The sequence below is a fragment of the Rhodamnia argentea genome, chromosome 7 (assembly GCF_020921035.1).
Source record: "Rhodamnia argentea isolate NSW1041297 chromosome 7, ASM2092103v1, whole genome shotgun sequence".
In the NCBI taxonomy this organism is placed as follows: Eukaryota; Viridiplantae; Streptophyta; class Magnoliopsida; order Myrtales; family Myrtaceae; genus Rhodamnia; species Rhodamnia argentea.
This window is the reverse complement of record NC_063156.1, coordinates 8448846-8472166: the sequence shown is the minus strand read 5'-3', so window position 1 is coordinate 8472166 and position 23321 is coordinate 8448846. Positions and strand designations below refer to the sequence as shown.

The 23321-nt window shown below is 37.6% G+C and overlaps 2 protein-coding genes across 2 annotated transcripts in view; one reads left to right on the top strand and one right to left on the bottom strand.

The window, feature by feature from the left end:
- Window positions 1–2837: 2837 nt before the first annotated feature.
- LOC115733074 (probable E3 ubiquitin-protein ligase XERICO) overlaps window positions 2838–23321 on the bottom strand; it is a 30298-nt gene continuing 9814 nt past the window's right edge. Inside the window, exon 3 of the mRNA XM_048283184.1 lies at window positions 2838–2856. The gene's annotated coding sequence lies outside the window, so the exon portion shown is untranslated. The remainder of the gene's footprint in view (window positions 2857–23321) is intronic.
- Window positions 11989–15298, top strand: LOC115752481 (probable LRR receptor-like serine/threonine-protein kinase At3g47570). Its single transcript, XM_048282040.1, has 2 exons — window positions 11989–14737; window positions 14901–15298. The coding sequence occupies exons 1-2, from the start codon at window positions 11989–11991 to the stop codon at window positions 15296–15298; spliced, it is 3147 nt and encodes a 1048-aa protein (XP_048137997.1).

Sequence of the window (23321 nt, the reverse complement as noted above, 5' to 3'; positions counted from 1 at the left end):
AGACAAATCTACCCTCATTTAGCTTGTGTATTTGTCTAGCATACTCGTTGAACTATGACGTGGAAACATGCGTGGCTAGCTGCACGTCTGGCGTTGATCCCTCTTTAAATGACGGCATTATGAGGAAGCCAAACTTGAATAAAATGAACTGAGATTGGGAATTAGGGAAAAATTGAATTTGCCCACTCTCTCTCTCTCTCTCTCTCCCCAAATCACCAAAATCTTATGGCTAGATTCGGGAGTTAAAAAATTTTTGAAATGCGAGAGAGCTCTTGTTTGGAAGGAAAGTTGCTGAAGATGGCAAGAACGGAAATGAGTTGGTATCCATGGCCATCAAGAGGGTGCTAAAATGGAGACATAGCGAGGAAGGATCCTAGGGGTCTCATAAATTCTTCGCTCAAGAAAGGGTATCCTATGAATTTGGCATTTTTCATGGAGGAGCTGATTGAAGAGAGAGAGGTTGCACATGTGAAATAAGATGAGGCAGAACTAGCTCTGATACCGTGTTAAAATGTATAACTACGAAAACTTAAGTTAATAGGTGAATGAAGATCAAATATATGTAAAGAATATATGACTCGTTTTATTCTATAGAATTTATATAAAGGGAATACATTTAAAGATTTTAAATCGCACCAAACAATTACTATTTTTGGTCATTTTGATTAAAATCGGGGGTGATCGATTTGAAGATGGCTAGTTTATAAACTTGGAATCTAGTGCCTCAACTCTCGGGGGTGGTTCCCCAATCATGGAATTGGGAACTGACCTTGTTGACCCTAGAACCCGCTGGTTTCTTTTTTTGTTTTTTGCAATTTACAAAGCATAAAATATGCACATGTCAAACAAAAATACAAGTATTTTCGCTTGAAATAATATGCCAAACATATTCAATATCAAGAAATATTTTCTATTTAAAAAAAAGAGTGCAAGAACTTAATTAATTTGCAGGTCACCCGATTCAAAACTTATTTGATTCCAAGTTCTACACTAGAACTGTCCTTATAGGTTTCCGGCTTCAGGTTCACAGTTTGAATCGGTAGGTTTAGAATATAGAATTGAGAGCCGCAAGTGAGTCTTCTCTTTCTGTCTACAAAAATGAGCATGCCATAACTTGATGTCTTTAGTCATTGCAACTCTTATGGATACTTCGTCTAGTTTCCAGCTTTTGGAATCAAGAACCGAATCACTCTTCGCGTAAACCGGACCGACCTTCGAATCAAACTAGTCCGATTGCTCACCCCTGATTAAACCGATTCAAGAGTAAACATAATTCTTAAACCCCTGACAAGGATACAAATTTGAAATCAGCACGGAATTCCACAGAATGCAGCAATATGATGGCGTAACTGATATAGACAGCGAACCGTGGTGCAAGGTAACAAAATCAGGGAATAGAATGAGAAGTTTCCGGCAATGGAGTGATTTTAGAGAAGAATTTCTAGGGCCTCTCTCTCTCTCTCTGTCTCTGTATATGTATATGTATATATATGTATATGTATATGTATATGTATATGTTCTTCATGTGCTGCTCTTGATTTCCAATTTTCACTGGGATTTCAGTGAAGACTCTACTTTGTTTTCCCCTTCTTTTTGCTTTTCAAGTCAGTTTTGCTCGTGCATATTTACTTAGTTCATGTTTTGAAAATATGGTGTTAAACGTTGCCTTCTTTTCTTCCAGGAAGAATTGTGTGCGCCTGTGTGTGTATATATATAACCAATGAGTACAGGCCATATAAATCACGGTCCTGACCATTAACATTAGGTTTAGGAATTCAGGTTCTAGGGTTTAGGGTTTTTAAGCATAGTTGGTTTCAATTCCTTCATTAGACACGAGTTTGCGTACTTTGTCGCTGCTGACATTTATGTTTAGTTCTATCTAGGCCGTAGATGCAGATTTAAAGAGGCACGAGAACATACCTCACGAACTCGAATCCTCTTTGAGGTATGCTCATCACTCACAAATAGTTATCCGGACGCCAGTGACATATATCATAAGGCTTTTGGGCCTCAGAAATATCCAACTCATTTTCTCACAAGGCAAATTGTAAGCGCTAAGTTCATCCAAAGACGAACAATTTAACCACCACTTTAACCTTTTTTTATCCTCTACAACCTATAATAATAGGGCTCTTAGGGGAGTTTATATTTTTCTTTCCTTAGTTTTTTTCCCTCATCTTAGGTCGGCTAAAATTGACACAAATACATAAGGTTTAAGGGATGAATTGATCCAAAAAGAAAATTTAAGATTGAATTGGAACAATTATAATATGTTGAGGGCTTTTTTATAATTATCTCAGAGATTTAGTGAGAACTTTATTGGACCCTCTACACCTGATGATCCTCATGCATTTCGATAGACTCAACGCGCTCATTTAGTCAAGAGAGCAAGGGAAGGGTGCTTCCAAGAAGTATCCTATATATCTTCCCCTCAAACAAGAAGATTAGACGTGGCATTTGTTGAGTAGACGATTTGGGGGCATCGGTCTTGCCTCATCATTGACAAGAAGACAAATTGACGATCCATTGAGGTTTGAGGAACACAATAAGAGAGATTTCCCTTCGACGCACACGAATAGATGGACATGGTGCGTTCTTGCCGTTTCCATGCACGTAAAAGATGCCTCATCCTTTCGTTTCCATGCCCAAGCTGTTGTTCCGGGTCAAATCTTGCAATAAAATGTGGCCACGCATTTAGAAAAAAAAAAAAAACGAAGGATAAGCGTTCGAACCCGATGGTAACAATACTTTCTTAGAATTGAAAATTCTTCGTTTAAAATGGTTCGACTCTCCCTCCTTCCGTTTTCGTTGATGAATTGGCATTTTAGTTATCTCCTCTCTCTCTCTCTCTCTCTCGGACTTTTCTTTGTTTTTCTTCTGTTCATTATAATAGTTAGAATCGGCTTCAGAAAAAGGAAGGCTAGAACACTAACAGGTGTCCAATATTGAACTCACCTGGTGCGACGAATTGAGAGCTTTTCTTTCAGATAGTGTAACCTTTTGAGGTCTTGTGAGACTCCTAATGTCCCATGGCGATGTTGTTATCCCTTAACCATGTGAAGGTCAAATTGGATAGAGGGCTTACATGGCTAATCTCTGGAGGATCCTAATGAGAACAATGCGAATGAACAGTAACGTTTTATAGCGACTTCTTTAATAAGTAACCAATTGCATGAGAGATACGTAGAAATACAAGTGCAGGGTCTATACGTATGTTCGATTCCAAATGAGTGAATGTATAAGTTAATAGGGATAAGCCGAACCATCCCATATTGCTCGAATGCATAGTTTCTTTTAGGATTAGACGTACAAATATAGCAAAGTAGAGAGATAAGGCAAGAAAGAGAAATGGAGATACAAAGTTTATCTTGACTCACCTTTAAATTAGAGTTACATTCAATAGAGAATTTCACTATAATTAGCACATCCCACATCTCTATTACAACACTTAATTATAAAAGAAAACTATTATATATAACGATAGCTATTCATAAGCCCAAGTCTAAACTATCAATCAAATACAAACTCAAATTATAAAAGCTCGTCAGAGTGGTCCCCTCGGACCTCCGCCCGCTTATCGAGAAGCGAGACCCCTCTTATATTATTTTCGATAGAGAGTATGAATCATATCCCTACATTTCAATAAACCATATATTTATGAACATATGACAGAAGGGTTTCTTATTCTTGTCCTTGTGGTGTCATGAATGAACTCTTTGAGTGCTCCTTCCTCGAATCTTCCTATGATAGAGCTGAAAACCGAAAACGGTCCTAACGTGAGGCCATGACCAATTGACCATCACTATATGCCGTCGGCACAACGACACAGGATGTATCCGAGGCTGACAATGGAAGCTGTAATTGCGTACTTTGCTGAGAAGAACTTGCTTCAGTGTCTGTTCCGTCTGATACTTCTCTCCTCCTCCTCCTCCTCCTCCTCCTCCTTTCGCTGTTTGCTCCAATAGCTTTAGGAAATACCTTTCGTTTTGATTCTTTTCCGGTGTACAGTTTCGATCTGAGGTGGTTAGACAATTTGTGGACCTTCTATGTCACGGAGCTGATCTTTGACTCGGGGCGTGGCCTGCTTTGATGCTAACACGTAGCGTCTGTTACGTGTACGATACAGATCGAGACCTACGAAAGGAAAAGGGATCTTTTCACTTTTTCACTTTTGAGTGATTAAACAACTTTTTGTTGATGAGGCCGGGATGGCTTTTAAGTCGTTTATATTATGCGAATACATAATTGATTGAGCATAGTTAATTTTTATGCATACACTATTAGGATTGGCGCACAATTGTAACGAAGTAAAAGAAGCGAGAAAGAGAAAAAATTTGAGGCACGAGATCTTATATTGGTTCACCCTTAAACTAGGGCTACGTTTAGCGGGGGATTCTATTATATCAGCACATCGCACCTCTTGTTATATCACTCATTTACAAGTGAAAAATAATATATATAGTAGTAGCTATTCATGAGCCATATGCCCAAACTACTAATAAAAAAAATATTGGCTTAAATTGTAAAAAGACTTTTGATGTCCAGGAGCACTACCCCCTTGAGACCCCCTCCAGCTCGACTTCCCCGGACCCCACTCGCTTATCGTGGAGCGGGGCTCACGTGCTTCCCTGTCGCAAGGGAGAATGAACCACACCCTAGCATACATGACTACGCACAATGTAAGGGATAATAACAAAAAAAATGTCCTAAATCTATTTTATGAATTCCAATTCAATCATAAACATTTCAATTTATCAAATTACATTTTAAACAATTTGATAATTTGTTAATAAAGTCATTCCGGCTAATTTTAACAAGAAGTAGTCGACGTGGCTTGTCCAATCATTGTTGGCCGTAGTACCTAGCACATCACCGTTCGCCATAGCACCCGGCACACCGACATCGGTCGACGTTAACGTGGATAATTATGTAATTTTTTTTTAATTCCTAATTTTTTTTCTTTTTTCTCTATTTCCCTTCGCAAGTCACTAAGTCTCGGTGATAATCAACGAAGGTTGGGACACCTTTGCCGACCATCGCTGAGGCCCCATAACCGGTGGAGGAGATAAGGGAAAATGAAAAACAAACGGAAAGAAAATAAAAGGAAATAAAAAAGAAAACATTGCAAAAATTCAGAAAAACTTGAAAAAAAATGTAAAAATTATCCATATCAGCCCTCACGGTGCCACACCTAGGACGATGTCCACATCATCTATCGATTTTGCGTTCGGAAGTGGAGCATAGTATCATGTAATGGACATATCTCGTTTTCCACGGATTAGATGTTCCCATTGCAAGGACAGAGCACGGTCATCTATCAATTTTGCGTTTGGAAGTGGAGCATAGTATCGTCATCGTTCTTCACTATTTTCTCTTTGTTTTTCTCTGTAGAGTGAACGTTTGAGAAATGGCGTATTATAGAAACATGATTTTATTACATTCAAAAACTGATAATTGCATTTGGTAGTTAGCCAATATGAATAAGCATCCGTATAGCGTTCAAAGCGCAAATCTCCATCTTGATAACTCAGTGAATAATCGACAGTACCCTTCAAATACCTCAAGATTTTTTTGATAGCAATCCAAAATACTCGACCTTGATTGGATTGGTATCTATTTACCATTCCAATTGTATAATAAATATAAAGTCTTGTATATATCATAACGTACATTAAGCTTCCTACAACACTTGCATATGGGGCACTTTTCATTCGTTCCTTTTCTTGTGGAGTCTCGGGACATGTTCTACAATTCAATCATTCACCTCTTGCAAATAGGATTATCTAGGGGTTTACAGTCTTACATATGAAATCTTTCAAGGATTTTATTTGTATAAGTCTCTTGTGAAAGAGATAATGATATCTTTGAACCATCTCTTGAAATTTTAACTCCAAGATGGTATGTAGCCTCACCCATATCCTTTGTTTCAAAATTGGCAAGCCACCAGTTCTTATCTATATGAACAAACTCCATATTGCTCCCAACAATTACTATACCATCAACATATAATAATAAGATCACAAATTGATCTTTGGATCTTTGATATAACAAAGACTTCACGACCAAATAAACTCTATATACCATTATGACATAGTATATATCAATAGATCTTTTTTCTTGTTTTTTCGTAACAAACCTAATAGCTTGTTATATATAAATTTCTTCTTCCAATTCTCTATTGAGAAAAATAACCAATCTATCCTTTTGACATAATTCAAGATCCAAACTAGCCATTATTGCCAAAAAAAGGAAATTGATGTAAATCTCACCATAGTAGAAAATATCTCTTCATAATCAATTTCTTTCTGTTGATTATATCATTTCACCACAAGGTGAGCCTTCTACATTTCAATTGACATCAATTTTACACTTTATTTTGAGAATCCATTGATTCCCAATGGCTTTGCGTCCTTTCAAAAGATATTCCTTAAATTTGGTTTGATCTCATTGATTCCATTTCTCTTTCTATTGTTTGTATCCATTTTTCCATAGCATGGCAGGTTGGAGAACCTCATTTACATTTCTCTTCTCATCCCCTTCTTGTGGAGCAACCATGGAAGCTTCCCCTTCAACGTCAAAATGTCAATGAGGAATGCTTTTACAACTCAATACACTTGGTACTTCATGCTCCATTACGCTCCCACTAGGATTAGATGACAATGACATTGTCTCATCAAATGGTTGCACTTGAGACTTATTCGAACTTAATTTCCCACATCTTACATTGCTCCCATTTGGATGAGATGCTCCAATAATATTGTTATTGTTACCACGATCTAAGGTTTCAAATAGGGAATAGCATTCACCTATGTTGCCCTTTTTTGAAAATTCATTCTCTAAGAATGCGACATCTCATGATTCAAAAGTAGTTACACTTCCACTTTCTTGCTTACCTATAAACTTATACCCTTTCGAGTACTTTTAGTATCTCATGAAGATACTCTTTTTGCTTCTAGGGCCCAATTTTTCATACTTGCGGGAGGACCCGTGTGTATAGGTAGGACATTCCCAAGGTTTAAGGAAACTCAAAATTGATTTTCAATTTGTCCATAACTCATATGAGTGAAAGTAATTGATTTAGAAGGTACATGATTAAGTATACACACGACAATCAACAAAGTATCACCCTAATGGAAACTTAGCATGTGCTAACATAAATCTAACAATTTTCACTATGGTTCTATTTCTTCTTTCTGCAACTCTATTTTATTGAGGAGTCGCTGGAATAGTTGATTGTCTATCTATTTCTTTTTCATCACATAGGTTTTTGAACTAATTAGATAAATACGCTTGACTTTGATTGGATCTCAATGCTTTTATTTTCATGTCTAATTTATTTTCTACCATGCTCATAAACTTCTTAAAGCAACTTAATGCCTTAGATTTATGAGAAATTAAATCCACATATCTGAATCGAGTATAATCATCTATAAACGTGATAAAATATACAATCTCATACCTTACTATCACAATCATTAGACCACATATGTTTGAATAGATCAAATGCCAAGAAAACTCAGCCCCTGTTCTTTTTCTAAATGATTTTTACGTTGTTTTCTCCGCTAGGCAATACTTACAAATAGGCAAATCGACTTCAATGCTTCATAATAAGCCCCCTTTGGCTAATTTATTCTTTCATTGTTGGCCAATATTACTCAGCCTAACATGCCATATATTCACTTCATTATCATAAGATTCAGAAGATGTGAGCAAGAAATAACAAGCATTAACATTATTGCATTCAACATTTAATACAATAAAACCATCTAGAAAATATCCAAAACCATAATAACTTGTTCTCAACAACAAGTCAACACCATCATTATGAAAGTTCAAAATAAAACCAAGTTCAACCAAAACAAAACCAGAAAACAAATTTCGACAATTCTTTGGAGCATATAAACCATCATGTAGGAACAAAGTGTGACCATCGCGCATATTTAATAGGCATGTGCCAATCCCTTTGAATTTCACTATAGAATTATTTTTCACATATATCTACTTTGCTCCATGTGGAATTCGTCAAAATTCCACAAAGCCATCTTTGTCCTTCGATACATGGTCTATGGCCCTTCAGTCTACAGTCCACAAATGAATAAAATTTAGTTAGAAAAAGTAAACTAGAGACATCAATAACACTCTCAAGTGTATAAAGGGTTTATATTTTCTTTGGCTTACCACGATCGCGACCAAAGTGATCCTTTTTACCACAATGAAAACACTTTACTTTTCAAACATTTTTCTTGAAAGGACGCTTTCCTTCCCCATGTTGGCCAAACTTTGATTTCTTTCCTAAAGAATTTGTTCCTTTTCCCATCCACTTCTTAAACACACCTTGATGCTTGCGCTTGGAGTTTGAAGCCCCATGTGAGCTAGAACTAGCATAGTAAACGTCGGTTTCCTATTTAGCCACAAGAGGTAGTCCTCCTCTAGCTCAAGATGGCTCATAGCATCCTCAAATGTCTTTATTTTTCATTGTGGGTAAAGTGAATTTTCATATGCTCCCAGCTGCTTGCATTTCCTGCTCATCGGTCAAAATGTGGCCAGCATCTTTTAGTTCAATAATCATGTTCGACATTTGCCTCAAGTGCTATTTAATATTTTATCCACGAGGCATTTCATAAGTGTCAAACCTTATAGTGAGCTGTCATTGCTTAGTGAGTGATATCTCACCAAACTTGGCTTTTAATACTTCGTGCATGACTTGGCATTTTCAAAACCACCTAAACTCCCTCATGACATATTTTTCAGGCTACTTAGCAACGTAATGCGAACAATGGATTTCTTATTCTTCGTCCATGTAACAAATGCCTATTTATCCCTTCTATGTTGTGCAGTATTTCCATCTTCAAGTTTTTTCATAACTAGGTTAAGAGCTTGTAGTGCTTCTCTCTTCTAGAACATACTGGATTTTCACGTTACATATTTCATAACTCTTGCCGTTTAATTTCTCTCCTTTGTTTAGCTCGGGTACGATATTCTTAGAAGCTATAGCCATTGTATCTTAACATGAAGTTATTTAGACATATATTCATGAATTATTAATGCCTAACATTTATGCATCTATTTTACACTAACTAATTACGTTAATGAATAATTTTACAAGAGGTTTTAGATTCGAAAGTTCGCTAAGTTTCCAATCATCATCTAAGATCCCTAATTGAAGTTATCATCAATATAATTATTTATGTAAATTTGACTTCATTAAAGTTACTAAAACTTTCTAGAACTCCTTCATTCAAATAAAGTATTAGACATAACAAGATATGAACTAATACTCAAATAATACATGCAGTCAAATTACGGAATACAAGATACAAATAGCAAGTAAATTAAATCTTATACATGCTATCAACAAATCATTATTTGCACAATTTCTATGTGGTTATATACATGTAAGACAACTTCTGCATTTTTAAAAAAATAGAGAAATACAGGAGAAAAAATACTCAAAAAAGCCCCAAAATTCGTGCATGTAGGGTTTCATACATATCTTTACAACTTTAACATCATCAAATATGCATAAAACTCATACCAAATTGAAGATAATTCTAAGACAAACACAACGACGCCTCGCACGCCCACATCAAAGCTCTCACGTGCCTACACACTCCAATCAAAGCTTCAGTGCGTGGAACCATGTGCGGTCAATGTTGACTGGATCGGATCCCGCGCCAAGTTGAACTCGGGTCTGGCTAGAAATCGAGTTGCGGGTCGAGTCGGAACCCGACCAGCATGACGTCAGCCTATCCGCAAGCACACAATGGTTCGCGCTCGTGAGCGTGTGAAGCCCATGCTCTAGCGTGTGGCTACCTTTAGCGTCCTCTAGCAGAGAGAGACCTACCAAAATTCTCGTATCAATGAGACGATACCGGCGGTATATTCAAAATCGGGCAGTTATTTTTAGCATATGTGATGAACCACGTAACCGTCGACAGTCCTCCAATGACTCGAAGGAACTTGAATCGTCTCTTTCCCGCCTCTATCGATTATGCTTATGTTCTTCTGACGGTTGTGTAGAGGGTGCAATTGTCGATGGCCATTCTTCCGCCGGATGTTCAAGCAACCACTTCTAGCACGTATTTTGAAAGATGTTTCAAATTTTTGGACACATCTCCTGTTGCTAGCGCCAGAATACGCAACTATTTCAATTCCATCATCGTGCCTTACTAATGGACACGTGGCATTAACTTATATCATTGCCGATAAGCATTTTAACATCTCCGGCCAATCGATAACCGTGGTAATCTCACATGCCGTGAGCATTGACTACCCATGTCATGATATTCTGCTTTAACTCTTTCCGTTGTGCCTCAGCCCTAGGCACATGTGTTGATGGGCGAACTATTTTTAGGTCAACCATCGCTAATATAATGTGATTTGGTTGAGACAAATGTGGTATGGTTGGATAGGTGGGAACTTTAACATGACAGGTGATTGTTTAGTTGGAATTTTTTTCAAGGAAATTATTCAAAAGAATTCTAAATCTATTGTATGATCGCCAATTTACTCCTACATTTTCTAGTTTGGACAATGTAGTCCCAAATATTTTGATGATTTTCTAATGCAATCCATCCAGCCAATTTAGGCAGAAATGGTTGACGTAATGATCCATTCAACGCTAGTCGACCTACATGATAGAACCGATAGGTATTTCCTTATTATAGATAACGTATGCATAGGTGATCTATTTAATGGGCTAGCGTCACTACTAAAGCTTGACGATCTTAAATGAAAAGACGCCATTTTTCAATTTTTTGAAGGAAATTTTGAATTATTTCTTTTTTTCCTATTCTTTCCTTCTACTATTCATCTTTTTCCCTCCGTCGATCAACAGGTTCTCACCAATGGTTTACAAAGGTCGCCACCCACGGGCAAGGGCTGAGACACCCTTGCGAGATCAGGTGAAGGTCGCGATGCCCTCGCAGATTTGGGTGAGGGTCCCAAGTCACCCTTGCTCAAATTAGACGAGGATGTTGCGGCCTTCACCACGCCCTTGCAGGCCATCACAAAGGCTCTTGTGACTGGCAGAGGCAAGATGAACAGTATAAAGATAGAATTGAAAAAAAATGATAAAAAAAGAAGAAGAAAAAATGAACTATACTGCCATATCTAAATTATGTAATAATATAGATATGAAGTGTGTTACACACGGATGTGGACAAAATATATTTTATAATGTAGAAAGAAACTAGAAGTCATAAATACGTAAAGGAATAAATAAATAATTTTTATTTTTATTTTTAAAATTAGAATTTAAATATAATTCATATTTAATTATTATTTTAATTTTACAATTTAAGAAGTTTGTTATTCGAGAAAAAGTTTAGTACTTAATTAGTACAGGACAGGATAAACTAACCACCAAATGCAACCTAAAAGGTTTAGGATTTCATTGGCCAAATTGAAAAGTTTAGTACTTAATTAGCGATCACATAATAGGTTTAAGAAATTTTCAATAATTTTCTCCGCATTTTTTAGCTTGCTCCCTCCAATGGAAAAATTATTCAACTGTAGAGTGTTTGTCGAGAGACGACTCACCAGGGCGGTCGACACGTCCCCTTGTCGAAAAGTCGTGTTCAAATGGAATCCTAAGACTATTCCAATGGGATCCGGCTTGGTAATGCAGACAAGAAAAGCACCGTTCACTTGACTTGGCTTGACTATGATTGTTTGTCTCTGCACCCAAAGAGAAATAAAGAATGAAACTTCACAATTATATTAAAGCCAAGGGATATGTGAAGAGAATATTCTAAAGCAGCAGTTATTTAACGACTGAGCATACTTACAAATCATTATTCCAAACAAAAGCAAACAAAAATCGCATTAGAAGTCTATTCAAACGAAATAGCAGCATCCCTCCGAAGTCTTTATTTTCAATATTTTCTGGTAGGTGAAATGCGATGGCTTCAAACTCAATAATACACTCATAGTCAAACTTCAAAACTCTGTGACATCAAGAATTTTCGCATGTTCCCATTCATAGAAATGGATACTGCTTCGCACGAACACTCAGAAAGACTCCAGCTGAGAACAGCTTTGTCTCAAATCCTCATGGCCCTTTCCTATAGAGATCGGGTTTTACCCGAGTCATTCTCATGCTTAGCCACCATCATTCTTCTGATATGGAGTGTCCTAGCTTCAGCAGAAATTGGCGGGAACGAGACCGATCGGTTCGCTTTGTTGGAAGTCAGGGCTCAAATAGCTGATCCCAACGGTGTTTTGAGCTCATGGAATGATAGTAGCCACTTCTGCGAGTGGTACGGTGTCACATGCGATCGAATACACCAAAGAGTTGCCGTACTAGACCTGCAATCGAAGCACCTCTCCGGGGTCGTGGCACCCCAGATCGGTAACCTGAGCTTTCTGAGGGAAGTCTATATGCAGAACAACAGTTTTCGCTCCGACATCCCTCCGCATTTTGGACGCTTGTCTCGGTTGCAGAAGTTGTTCCTTAATAACAACTCGTTCAGCGGACAAATCCCTTTGAATCTCTCCTATTGCTCTAATTTGCTCGCTCTCAACTTAGGCTACAACATGCTCAAAGGAAATTTGCCAACGGAACTCGGCTCCTTGTCCAAACTCCAAGAACTGGTATTTCAAGTCAACAGCGTGATGGGAAACATTCCGCCGTCATTTGGAAACTTATCCTCCCTTCAAGTCTTCGGGGCATCTTTTAATAACCTTGGTGGTTTGATTCCAGAGACTCTTGGCCGGCTGAGAAATCTAAAGATCTTCGCTCTCGGCGCGAATAAATTTGTTGGTAAGATTCCTATCTCAATCTTCAACATATCCACTATGACAATCCTTGATGCGGCTGGAAACCAATTAGAGGGGGCCTTGCCCAGTGACTTAGGCTTCACTCTTTCGAATCTCGAGAGAATCATTTTGAGTGACAACCACCTCACTGGATCCATTCCTGAGTCAATATCCAATGCCTCAAAACTCAGCGCAATCCAAATGATGTTGAACAACTTTACCGGGAAAGTTCCTTCTTTCTCAAAGATGAGAGGACTCTATCGCTTGCGTATTGGCGAAAACAACTTAGGAAGCGGGCAATCTGGTGATTTAGACTTCCTATGCTCTTTAACCAATTCGACAAACTTGAACGTATTGGGCATGGCGTTTAATGCTTTTGGAGGACCAATACCCGATTGTATTTGTAACCTCTCTATCACCTTTTCACAGTTTGATTTAGGTGGCAATCATATTTCTGGAACCTTACCTTCTGGAATTGGAAATCTCATCAATTTGGAGATCCTAATAACATGGGGCAATAGCATCTCGGGAAGCATTCCTTTCGAGATTGGAAATCTGAGCAAATTAAAGATTATGGATCTCAGCCAAAATAAATTCTTGGGGCAGATACCAGAATCTATCGGGAATTTAAGGATGTTAACCAAAATGTCCTTATTTGGCAATAATCTGCAGGGCTCTATACCATCGTCTCTAGGAAACTGCCAAAATCTACTTCTCTTAGACCTTTCAACCAACAACCTCAGCGGCCACATACCCCTAGAAATTATGAGCCTCTCATCTTTGTCAATTTATCTTAACTTGTCTCGAAATAGTCTTATCGGCTCCCTTCCAGTAGAAGTTGGAAACTTAAAGAATCTCGGCAAATTACATCTTGACGGGAACAAATTATCTCAACAGATTCCAAGCAGTATTGGCAGTTGTGTAAGCATGGAAAGCTTATTTGTGCAAGATAACTTCTTTGAAGGGCCTCTACCATTGACTATGAGTTCCATGAGAGGCCTTCAGGTTTTGAATATTTCCAACAACCGGTTGTCCGGTCAAATCCCAGTGTATCTAGAGTCGCTGAATCTAACAAATTTGAGCCTATCGTACAACGATTTTGAGGGTGCATTGCCTACTAGGGGAGTTTTTGGAAGTATCATCTCAACTTCAATTGTTGGAAACAAGAAGCTTTGTGGGGGTCTGCCAGATTTCCTACTACCGAAATGCGAATACAAAGAGTCAAAACGGATAAGAATAAGCAGAACTGCAAAAGCTCTAATATCAACAATCTTTGCTCTTGGAGGAGTGGCCTACATGCTCTCTTTATTATATTTCTTCCGGTATAAACACAATAAGAAAGCATCAATTTCAAGCTCGTCTGATGAAGGGCTTTTGCATGTTTCTTATCAAAATCTACTGAAAGCAACATGTGGATTCTCCTCCACCAATCTGCTCGGTGTGGGTAGTTTTGGATCCGTGTACAAAGGACTGCTTGATCAGACTCAGTCGATTGTGGCCATCAAGATTCTCGACCTTACGCGTCACGGAGCTTCCAAGAGCTTCATAGCCGAGTGCGGGGCCTTGAGAAGAATCCGACATCGTAATCTCGTGAAGGTACTCACTGCATATTCTGGGTTTGATTTTAATGGAAATGATTTCAAGGCACTGGTCTATGAATTCATGTCGAATGGGAGCTTGGATGAATGGTTGCACCCAATTGTTTCGCAACATACAACGAGACGCAAGTTGAGTCTACTTGAGAGAGTGAATATTGCCATTGATGTTGCTTGTGCACTAGATTATCTCCATCATCACTGTGAAACGTCTACAGTCCATTGTGATCTAAAGCCGAGCAATGTCCTTCTTAACGATGAAATGACCGGACATGTAGGCGATTTCGGGCTTGTCAGGTTCCTCCCAGAAGCAACGCATAAGTTATTGGCTAATCGATCAAGCTCTGTTGGAGTAAAAGGATCTTTTGGCTACGTGGCTCCAGGTAATGTTGTAGAAGTTGGGCCTTTTAAGTTTATTTCCTTATATCGAGCACGCAATTGGAGACCCATCCTTAGATAAACAAGCATAGGCATGAACCATCACCAGAGCATATTTCAATCTCAACTATTAACTATGCATCACCATGCTCTGTTGACCTGTTGTAGAGTACGGCTGGGGAAGGGCGGTATCCACAGAAGGAGACGTGTATAGCTTCGGAGTTCTCGTATTGGAGATGTTCACAGGTAAGAGGCCAACCGATGACATGTTTGAAAGCGGGCTGAACCTTCATCGCTTTGCAAAGACAGCTCTGACAGATCAAGTGGACAAGGTAATTGATCCCGTTCTACTTCAGGAAAATGAGGGGTCGAAGAAGACACCGGTTGTCGCTCTAGATGGCAAGAACAAAAGCTGGTTTAGTACTCTGGGGTGTTTGGTTTCAATCATCGAAATAGGAGTTGCTTGCTCTTCTGAGTCGCCAAGGGAACGAATGGACATCAGGGATGCATTGACTAGTCTCCAAGGAATCAGGAAGAAACTTCTTGAGTTCATTGCCATTGCCTAGTTGATGTACAATCTAAACTTCATATGGAGTAATGTGGACTTCATGGTCATTGCTTTGTTCGAAATAGGCTGTGGAATTTGGCCATTCACAGACAATTTGAATCTGGCGACAGCAAAACCACAAGTGATGTAGACTAGTGACTTAACAATCTAAGAAAGATCAAATTGGTTTATGTTGCCGTAAATAAATTATCACTGCCCTTCAGCTGTGTGAAAAATAAATATATTTCGTTTTGCTTTAGCCCAAAAGGTGGAAATTCTATCCTGCTTGATAGTTGCACTAGGAGAATGTATATAAAGAAAAACGGCAGCCTTATTTTTGCCCTTACTGTGTAATACCGTTCTTATTTCGTTGTTCAATGAATTGTTCCGTTTCTAACAGAATAACCAACAAAGCTAATTTTATTTTATCACCAATTTCACGCTATAAATGTTCCATTTCCCTCAACAAGATATTATCTTATCCTGTATTAGAAAAATTACCAAAAAAGTCTTAAACCCATTATAATTATGTTAATTCAGTCCTAAATTTATTTTTGCCAATTGAGTCTTAAACTTTTTTACATTTGTGTCAATCCAGTTCATTTTTCCTATCAACATTGATGTGGCAACGCTAGTGCACATGTGGCAAATTTTTTATAATATTTTAATATTGCTCAAATTTTTAATTAATTTTTTACTTTTTCGTCTTCCTTTTTTCTTTTTTTGATTTAGGGCCAGCAACCTCCGATGGCCATTCAGCAAGGGATGCGAACCCTCACCGGCTGCTGGCCGAAGGCTGCCGTCGTCGGCGACCTCCTACCGGCCCTAATAAAAAAGAAAAAAAAAGATAGAACAAATTACTAAAGAAATAATTAAAATTTTGAATTATATTAAAATATTAACAAAAATTTGCCACATCAGTGCCTTACTGGCCAAATTAACTGAATTGACAAAAATTTTAGGACTTAATTGAAAAAAATAATTTGTGACTGAATTGACACAATTGCAATAAATTTAGTACTTTTTTGATAATTTTCTATCCTGTATATCCCATTAAAAAACTGGTGAAATTGGTCATTACACTACAAGGATAATTACAAACTTTCACCTGAATTTTAGTAGTTAACTTTTTTTTTTCCTTTTTATCATTTTTCTTTCACCAATTTTACTTTTACGTCTTCTAAAATTAAACCGCGTCACAACATTAAATTACTATGTAGATGGGCTAAATAAGAAACTTAAATTTTGACCCAAAAAAAAAAAAAAAAAACCTACAAGGAAGGCAAAACCTACTTTCGGATACTTTTAAAGAATTCATTTTCTCTTTTATCAGTAACAGAGAGGTAAACATAAGGATTTATATTTACCAAATATATATATAAAAGGATTTATCAATTGTATAAAGTCTCTGTTTGCTAAAGTCAACATCGTACCTTTTAAAATAGACCAGCCTATATTTCACACGAGGTCAATATACAAATGGATACGGCATGTCACTATTGCGTGCTGACTATGCGTACTTATTTAAGTACTCCCTTATCGTCTACCATATTACTTTGTAAGGCGATTTTATAAATTGCCTATGACATATGTAGCATTAATCAAATTATTTTGCAATAAACTCGAGTTTAACTATCAAAAACAGTTAATTCGTGGAGCATTGCGTAGGATTTTTGTTGAATATGCCCCAGAATGATGTACACCACAATTCGTGCCAAATTTAGGTTTACCAATTTTCATTCCATTTAATTTGTCAAATTTTGTTAAGCCTTGTCATCCCTCTAAAATCATTTTGGTCCCTCTAAAATCATTTTGGTCTCTGAGCTGCAAACTGTTTTCACATTTTGTTCCCCAAGTTTGGTTTTCCAGTTACATGAAGAATCAAATTGGTTTGGTTTTTGTCTGAAAAAAAAAATCGATTTTCCTCCAAAACTTAGAGAGGAGAAAATTATATCATAAATCTTAAAAAATTATGGAAAACTGTGCACGAATATACTTGTGACATGCTCCGGGAGTCTCAAATAATTTGAATTCAATGAAAATCTTACTACATGAGTCGCCAAGTATAGAAAACACAAAATAATTTTAAAATGCAAAGTCATACGAAACAAACAAAAATATTCCTCTATCAATCGGATTGGACAAATTCAATTTTTGAAGCACATATCACAAGGGTCACGCAAATTTGTGGAATCCTCAGAAGGACTAAAATGATATCGAGACCATACTTATGGGACCAAATTGCTAAATTCTAAAACGGAGAGCTGTTGTCAACAAATGATTTGGCACTCTGTATATATGCGTACATTCAATTTCACAATCGGTGATTTACTAGTAAGGAAAATTTTCAAATAAGAGCCCGAAATGTCATTATTTTTTTCAATTAAGGGCTTGAAGTGAACCTTGTTTCGAATAAGGGCCTGACAAACTCTTAATATTTCAAAGAATGGCCTGACCAAGGTCATTTTCGCCATTTACTTTTTTTCTTTATTTCATCTCTTTGTTTTTTTTTTTTTCCGTTCTTACGACCGGTGAGAGCACCCTAGCCTAGGCCCTTGCCAATTGTGGCAAGGTGACTCTCGTCCCGATCCGGCGGGGGCCGATCTTGGTTGTGGCCTATGAGGGGTTGCCTTGACGAGGCCATCTCTCGTTACCATCAAGGGTGGCCTCACCCTGCCGTTGTCGGTGGTCGGCCATCGCCCGAAACCAGCCATTGGCAAAAAGGACGGGAAAAAAAGAAAAAACGAAAAAAGGAAAAAAAATAAACGACGAAAATGTCATTGATTAGGCGTTTCTTTGAAATAATGAGAACAATTCGGACCCCTATTTAAAATAATGAATGCATTTCAAGTAATTATTTAAAATTTTCCAAAAATTTGAATAAGACCACACAAGTTGTGATGTAACTGCATAAGCAGAACCAGTTGCCAATGTAGCAAATGTGAACCCGAGAACCACACCATACACTCCAAGAGGCCCATTCCTCGTCTGGGTAAAAGTTGTTCATGGACATGTCACAGCCAGACAGACATTCTTCACACCAGGCAAAACGCGCGTAAAGGCAACGTTTTGCTGCGACCTCGAATGGCCCCCGCTCCTATTGTGGCGTGTGGGGCACGTGCGACTTCTCCCGGTGTCGTCCGGTGATGGGCGACCACTCCAAATTCTCGTCTCGATGAGAAGGTTTCATTGATTTGTTCAAAAACGGCTTTTGTTGTGCAGAAAAGAATCAATTGACAATGAATAGTACGTTCGAAAACGGGTTTTTCGGGCTAAAAACGATTACGAAACACAGACGACCTAGAAGCAAGAACGATTATGCTCTGATACCAATAAAGAAAACACATTCCCATTGTATATGTAGCGGATTAGACCAAAAAACGTGTCTATAGATAATCTTGAATCATTTATCGCAGAAGTATATTACGTAACGGATATATCTCATTTTCCACGGATAAGATGTTCCTGTTGCAATGAGAGAGTACAATCATTTACCCATTTCGCGTTCGGAAGTGGAGTATGGTGTAGTCATCGTTCTTCATTTTTTTTCTTTTTGTTTTTCTCTGTGTAGTGAACGTTTGAGAAATGACGTATTAAGGGAAAGTGATTTTTATCACGTTCAAATACTAACAGTTATCCAAGGTGGGCAAGGGCTGTGATAGCCTACATGGACGGACCACGGTTCACCAATAAATCCTAACACAACCTAATGCTTAGTTTGTGACAATCGAATTCGCTCGAGTTTGGGCTCGAAGAGTCACAATACTATGTTACGTTGAACTTGAGCTCGGCCTCGAGAAGTTGGCTCCCCCAATTTGGATTCAATTTTGTATGATAAGCATCATCAATTGAAATTATATCTCGATTGCACCGCTCGAATTTTCTCCGTCGAGCCCGCCGGTACAATATGCTAGTTCCGTCCTTATTGCCGTCGGATGTTGGACTTGCATTTACACCTCATTATGTAAATCCTTGAGGTTAGCACGCATTACTTTCAAGTGGTTACTTTTTCCGGACAAAAGAATAAAATGCGTTTCAAAATAGTTGTTACGTAATTTTTTACGTTTTCACTTTTCATTTCCAGAATTGAAATTTTCGTTTGACATATTAAAGATCTTGAATTCGTAAAGAGAATATGCTGACGTTTTGATTGAAAAAAATGTGCAATTTCATTTTGCAAGGTAATTTTTGTCAAAGGTATATAAATAAAATACTAAAAAGAGAAATTGTATTCCAAGTACACTCCATATTAAATAATAGGGTTAATACCACGAAAAACCCTAAACTAGTACATTTGTAATAATTTAATCCCAAACTTTTTTTTTTGTCACTAAAAATATCGAACTGGTACATTTGTAATAAATTTACCCAAAACTATTTTTTTTACCATGAAAAATTTCAAACTAGCACATCAGTGATAAATTTATCCCAAATTGGTATACATATGATAAATTTACTCTCCGTTAATTTCTATAAAATTTTACGATCAAATTGCTGAGTTGATGACACGTGACACTTGATGGGTGAACTAGTTTGGGATTTGTACTCTCTATTCGTCGCAGGTGTATCAGATTGGAAATTTTCATGGTATTAACTCAATTTAACAGAAACTAATATATGGTAAATTCGTCACGGTGTATCGGTTTGGGATAAAATTGTTATGGATGTACCAATTTAGGGTCTTTTGTAGTAAAAAATAATTTTATGGTAAATTTCTCACGGGTGTCGGTTTAAGGTCTTTTGTAGTCAAAAAATAGTTTATGATAAATTTATCACATGTGTACCAATTTTGAGTTTTTTGTATTCAAAAAAATAGTTTGGGTAAATTTATCATAGGTATACTAGTTTAGAGTTTTTCATGATATTAACCCTAATAAATACGAGGTACAACCTTATTATTCTTTTTTAAAGAAAGGGGGTATAAGCCGAGTGCGATGTTATCACTCTTCTAATAAAATTATATCTAGTCTAATCTCCTATCAAGGTTTCAACCAAAAAAAAAAAAATCTCCCATCAAGGAAGGAAGTAAATCTCTTGGGACCTATCTAATGGTATAATGTCATTTACATCATAGGATTGAAGTACACAATTTGTTAATCAATATGCACATGAGTTTCTTCCCTAAAAGTAGGTACGATTTCAACCTGTTGAAAATACTCTAACGTTTTCTCCATATGAGGAATGAGAATGTCACCAAAATTGAGAGAGTAAGTTGATTTCTAAAGAAGGGAAATAAGTTGATTTCTAAAGAAGGGAAATGGACACTTTGCGAATCTACTTTCAAAATAAGTTTGCGAATCGCGGAATGCCCAACATGATGGTCATTTTGAGACCCAAGTAAATACCCCAAAATTCCGCTTTAGGCGAAGAACACTTTCTCACGGTTGGTACGAACCTAGCAAAAAAATTAACTAATTCATTACAAAGAAGCTCACCTACTGAAGTTGGACCGGCTTGCCTTTAGAGACCCCACTGGAATTGAGTTTTACCCAACTAGGAGAAACGGTCCGAAAGGATGTTCTTACGAACCGAAGGGATGTTCTTAACATATCCAAAAATTAGACCCACATCTGCGCTGTGAAAAGAGAAATCCATCTGAAATACTCTTCCTTCAATTCAAACATGTCAACAAGTTACACAAAAAAAATAGTGGCCAGTCAGTCTTGAACCTATTGCATAGATGCTATTCAGTCCTCAACTTTCGAAATTTTACTAATTTAGTCATAAACTTTTTTCATAGTTCAATTTAGTCTTTTCGGTCAATATTCATTGAAAATCGCTGACCTGAAAGTGTGCTACGTAGGATGGCCGTTGATGACTTATCAATCTAGTTTATTGATTCAATCAAAATATAGGTCACTGATTTTTTTTTTTTGGATCTTTTGAACGCACCAATTTTGTTAGGGGAAAATTGTTTAAAAAGTTTTACACCTAATATACAATGGTCAATTCAGTAATAAATCATTCAATTATGCCAATTTAGTTCTAAACCTATTGTATGTTTAGTTCTAAATCTTTTAATTATACTTGTACATTAAGTAATAAATCTTTCAATTGTACCAATTTAGTCTTTATCCTTTTCACATAATAGCAGCAATGTGTGTTCTCCCAAAGCAAAAGAAGAGCAGCAAGTGATTTGAGTACATGAACCGTGGAGATGTAGATTGAAACGATGAGCATCTTTGATAATCTAGCATCCCGTTTCGGCCCAACTGATGATCATGCCGTCCCTTGCCTGCCTTCTATTGCGGCAAAATGTCCTTCTAGTGATATCAAGGCCCCGGAGTTTGAGATTGCAATTGCACTTTTGTGCAGAAAAATTATCAAAAAAAAATCTTAAATCTATTACAATTCATATCAATTCAATCCATTCGGCTTCTGACAAAAAAAAAAATTCATCCGACCAATTTTGGCCTGCTAACATTGACGTGATAATTTTTAATAATATTTTAATATATTATTCAAATTTTTTTTCCTCTTCTTCTTCCTCTAACCGGCGAGGGTGAGCTCTGCCTCACTAGCCCTAGCCTCTGGCTGGTCACTGGAGCAACTAGAGGAAGAAGGAGAAGGAAAAAAAGAAAAGAACATAAACAAATAAATAAATAGCTCGAAAATATATTAAAACATTATTAGAAATTTTCCACATTAGCTCCGGCCAAAGTTGATCGGATGGATTGAATCGGCACAAATTTAAAATTTCTAGAACTCAATTAACACAAAAATAAGGTTTATGTTTGAATTGGTATAATTACAAAAAGTTTATGGCCTTTTTTGTAATTTCCCCCTTTTGAGCTACATCAATTAATAGGGAACAAGAAGGGAGAACAGCAGCACTATGCAGTCACCCAACTCCCACATTCAAAACCATCGAAAGAAATTCTTGAAAGATGCGCTGCGACGATCCAACCAATCGGGTTTATCATTTCGCCCAGCCTCGACGTTAAGGACACGCATGATAACCATTCTATTTATGAAATTAATTTATTACTAGAAATAGATTTTTTATTTCTAGTTTTTGGATGAGTTTTTGAGCGAAAAAACGCGTTTGATAACGACATAAAATTTATGTTCCTAAAACATAAGTTCATTTGATAGCGGTTGAACTTCTGGAATATTATTAACACAAAATATTCTATGAAAAAAATTCTACTTCATTTTTAATTTTTTTAATAAAAATAATTTTTATTATTAGAAAATATTATTTCATATTGAAAAATAAAAATTATTGTACATTTTTTACTCCAATGGTGGCGGTGGTTGCGATGACCGAAGGTGGTGAGCGGCAACGGCCGGCGGAGGGTAGCGGTCGGTAATTAGCGGCAAGGGGTGGTGGTCGACGGTGGAGAGGTCGGCGGTGGGCGGTGATGGCTTGTGGTGCGGCACGGGGGCGATGTTCGGCGGTGGTCACGATGTTGGATGGTGGAGAGCAATGGTTGGCGAGTGGGGGGCAAGCGATGCCGCTGTGCTGGGTGGGGTGGGGGCCGAGATCGGTGATGGGCGTGAGTGGGGTCGACGGTTGGCGGGGGCCGGCGGTGGTCACGATGGTGGTGGTGGTGGGCGACGGCAAGGGCTATCGGTGGTTGCAAAGCAAGGCCAATGGAGGTTGCTTTGGTCATTGGTGACCGCAGATAGTGGGCGGGGGCGACCGGCGGAGATTGGAGGTGGGTGGCGGTTAGCAGCGGTGGGCGGCAACTAGCAAAGTAAGGGCAACAAAGAGAGTGCGACAAAGACTTGAGAAAAAACAAAGGGCTTTGATAAGTTATTTCTTATTTCTGTTTCTAGAACATAAAAGCTACACAATTTTTAGTTTCTCATTTTTCTTTCAAATCTATTTATGAAAAAAAAATATTCTAAAAATAGAAAAATATAATTGCATTACCAAACGAATTTTTATTCTAAATCTGAAACAAATTTGAACAGAAACGGAGAAATAAAATAATTATCGTGCGCGGCCTAATCACCCATGATATCATGCTTCGAGAGCTATAAGGTTGGGCCGCTAGCCGTGCAGAGGCGTTTCGTCGACTGATTGCCATGTGTCC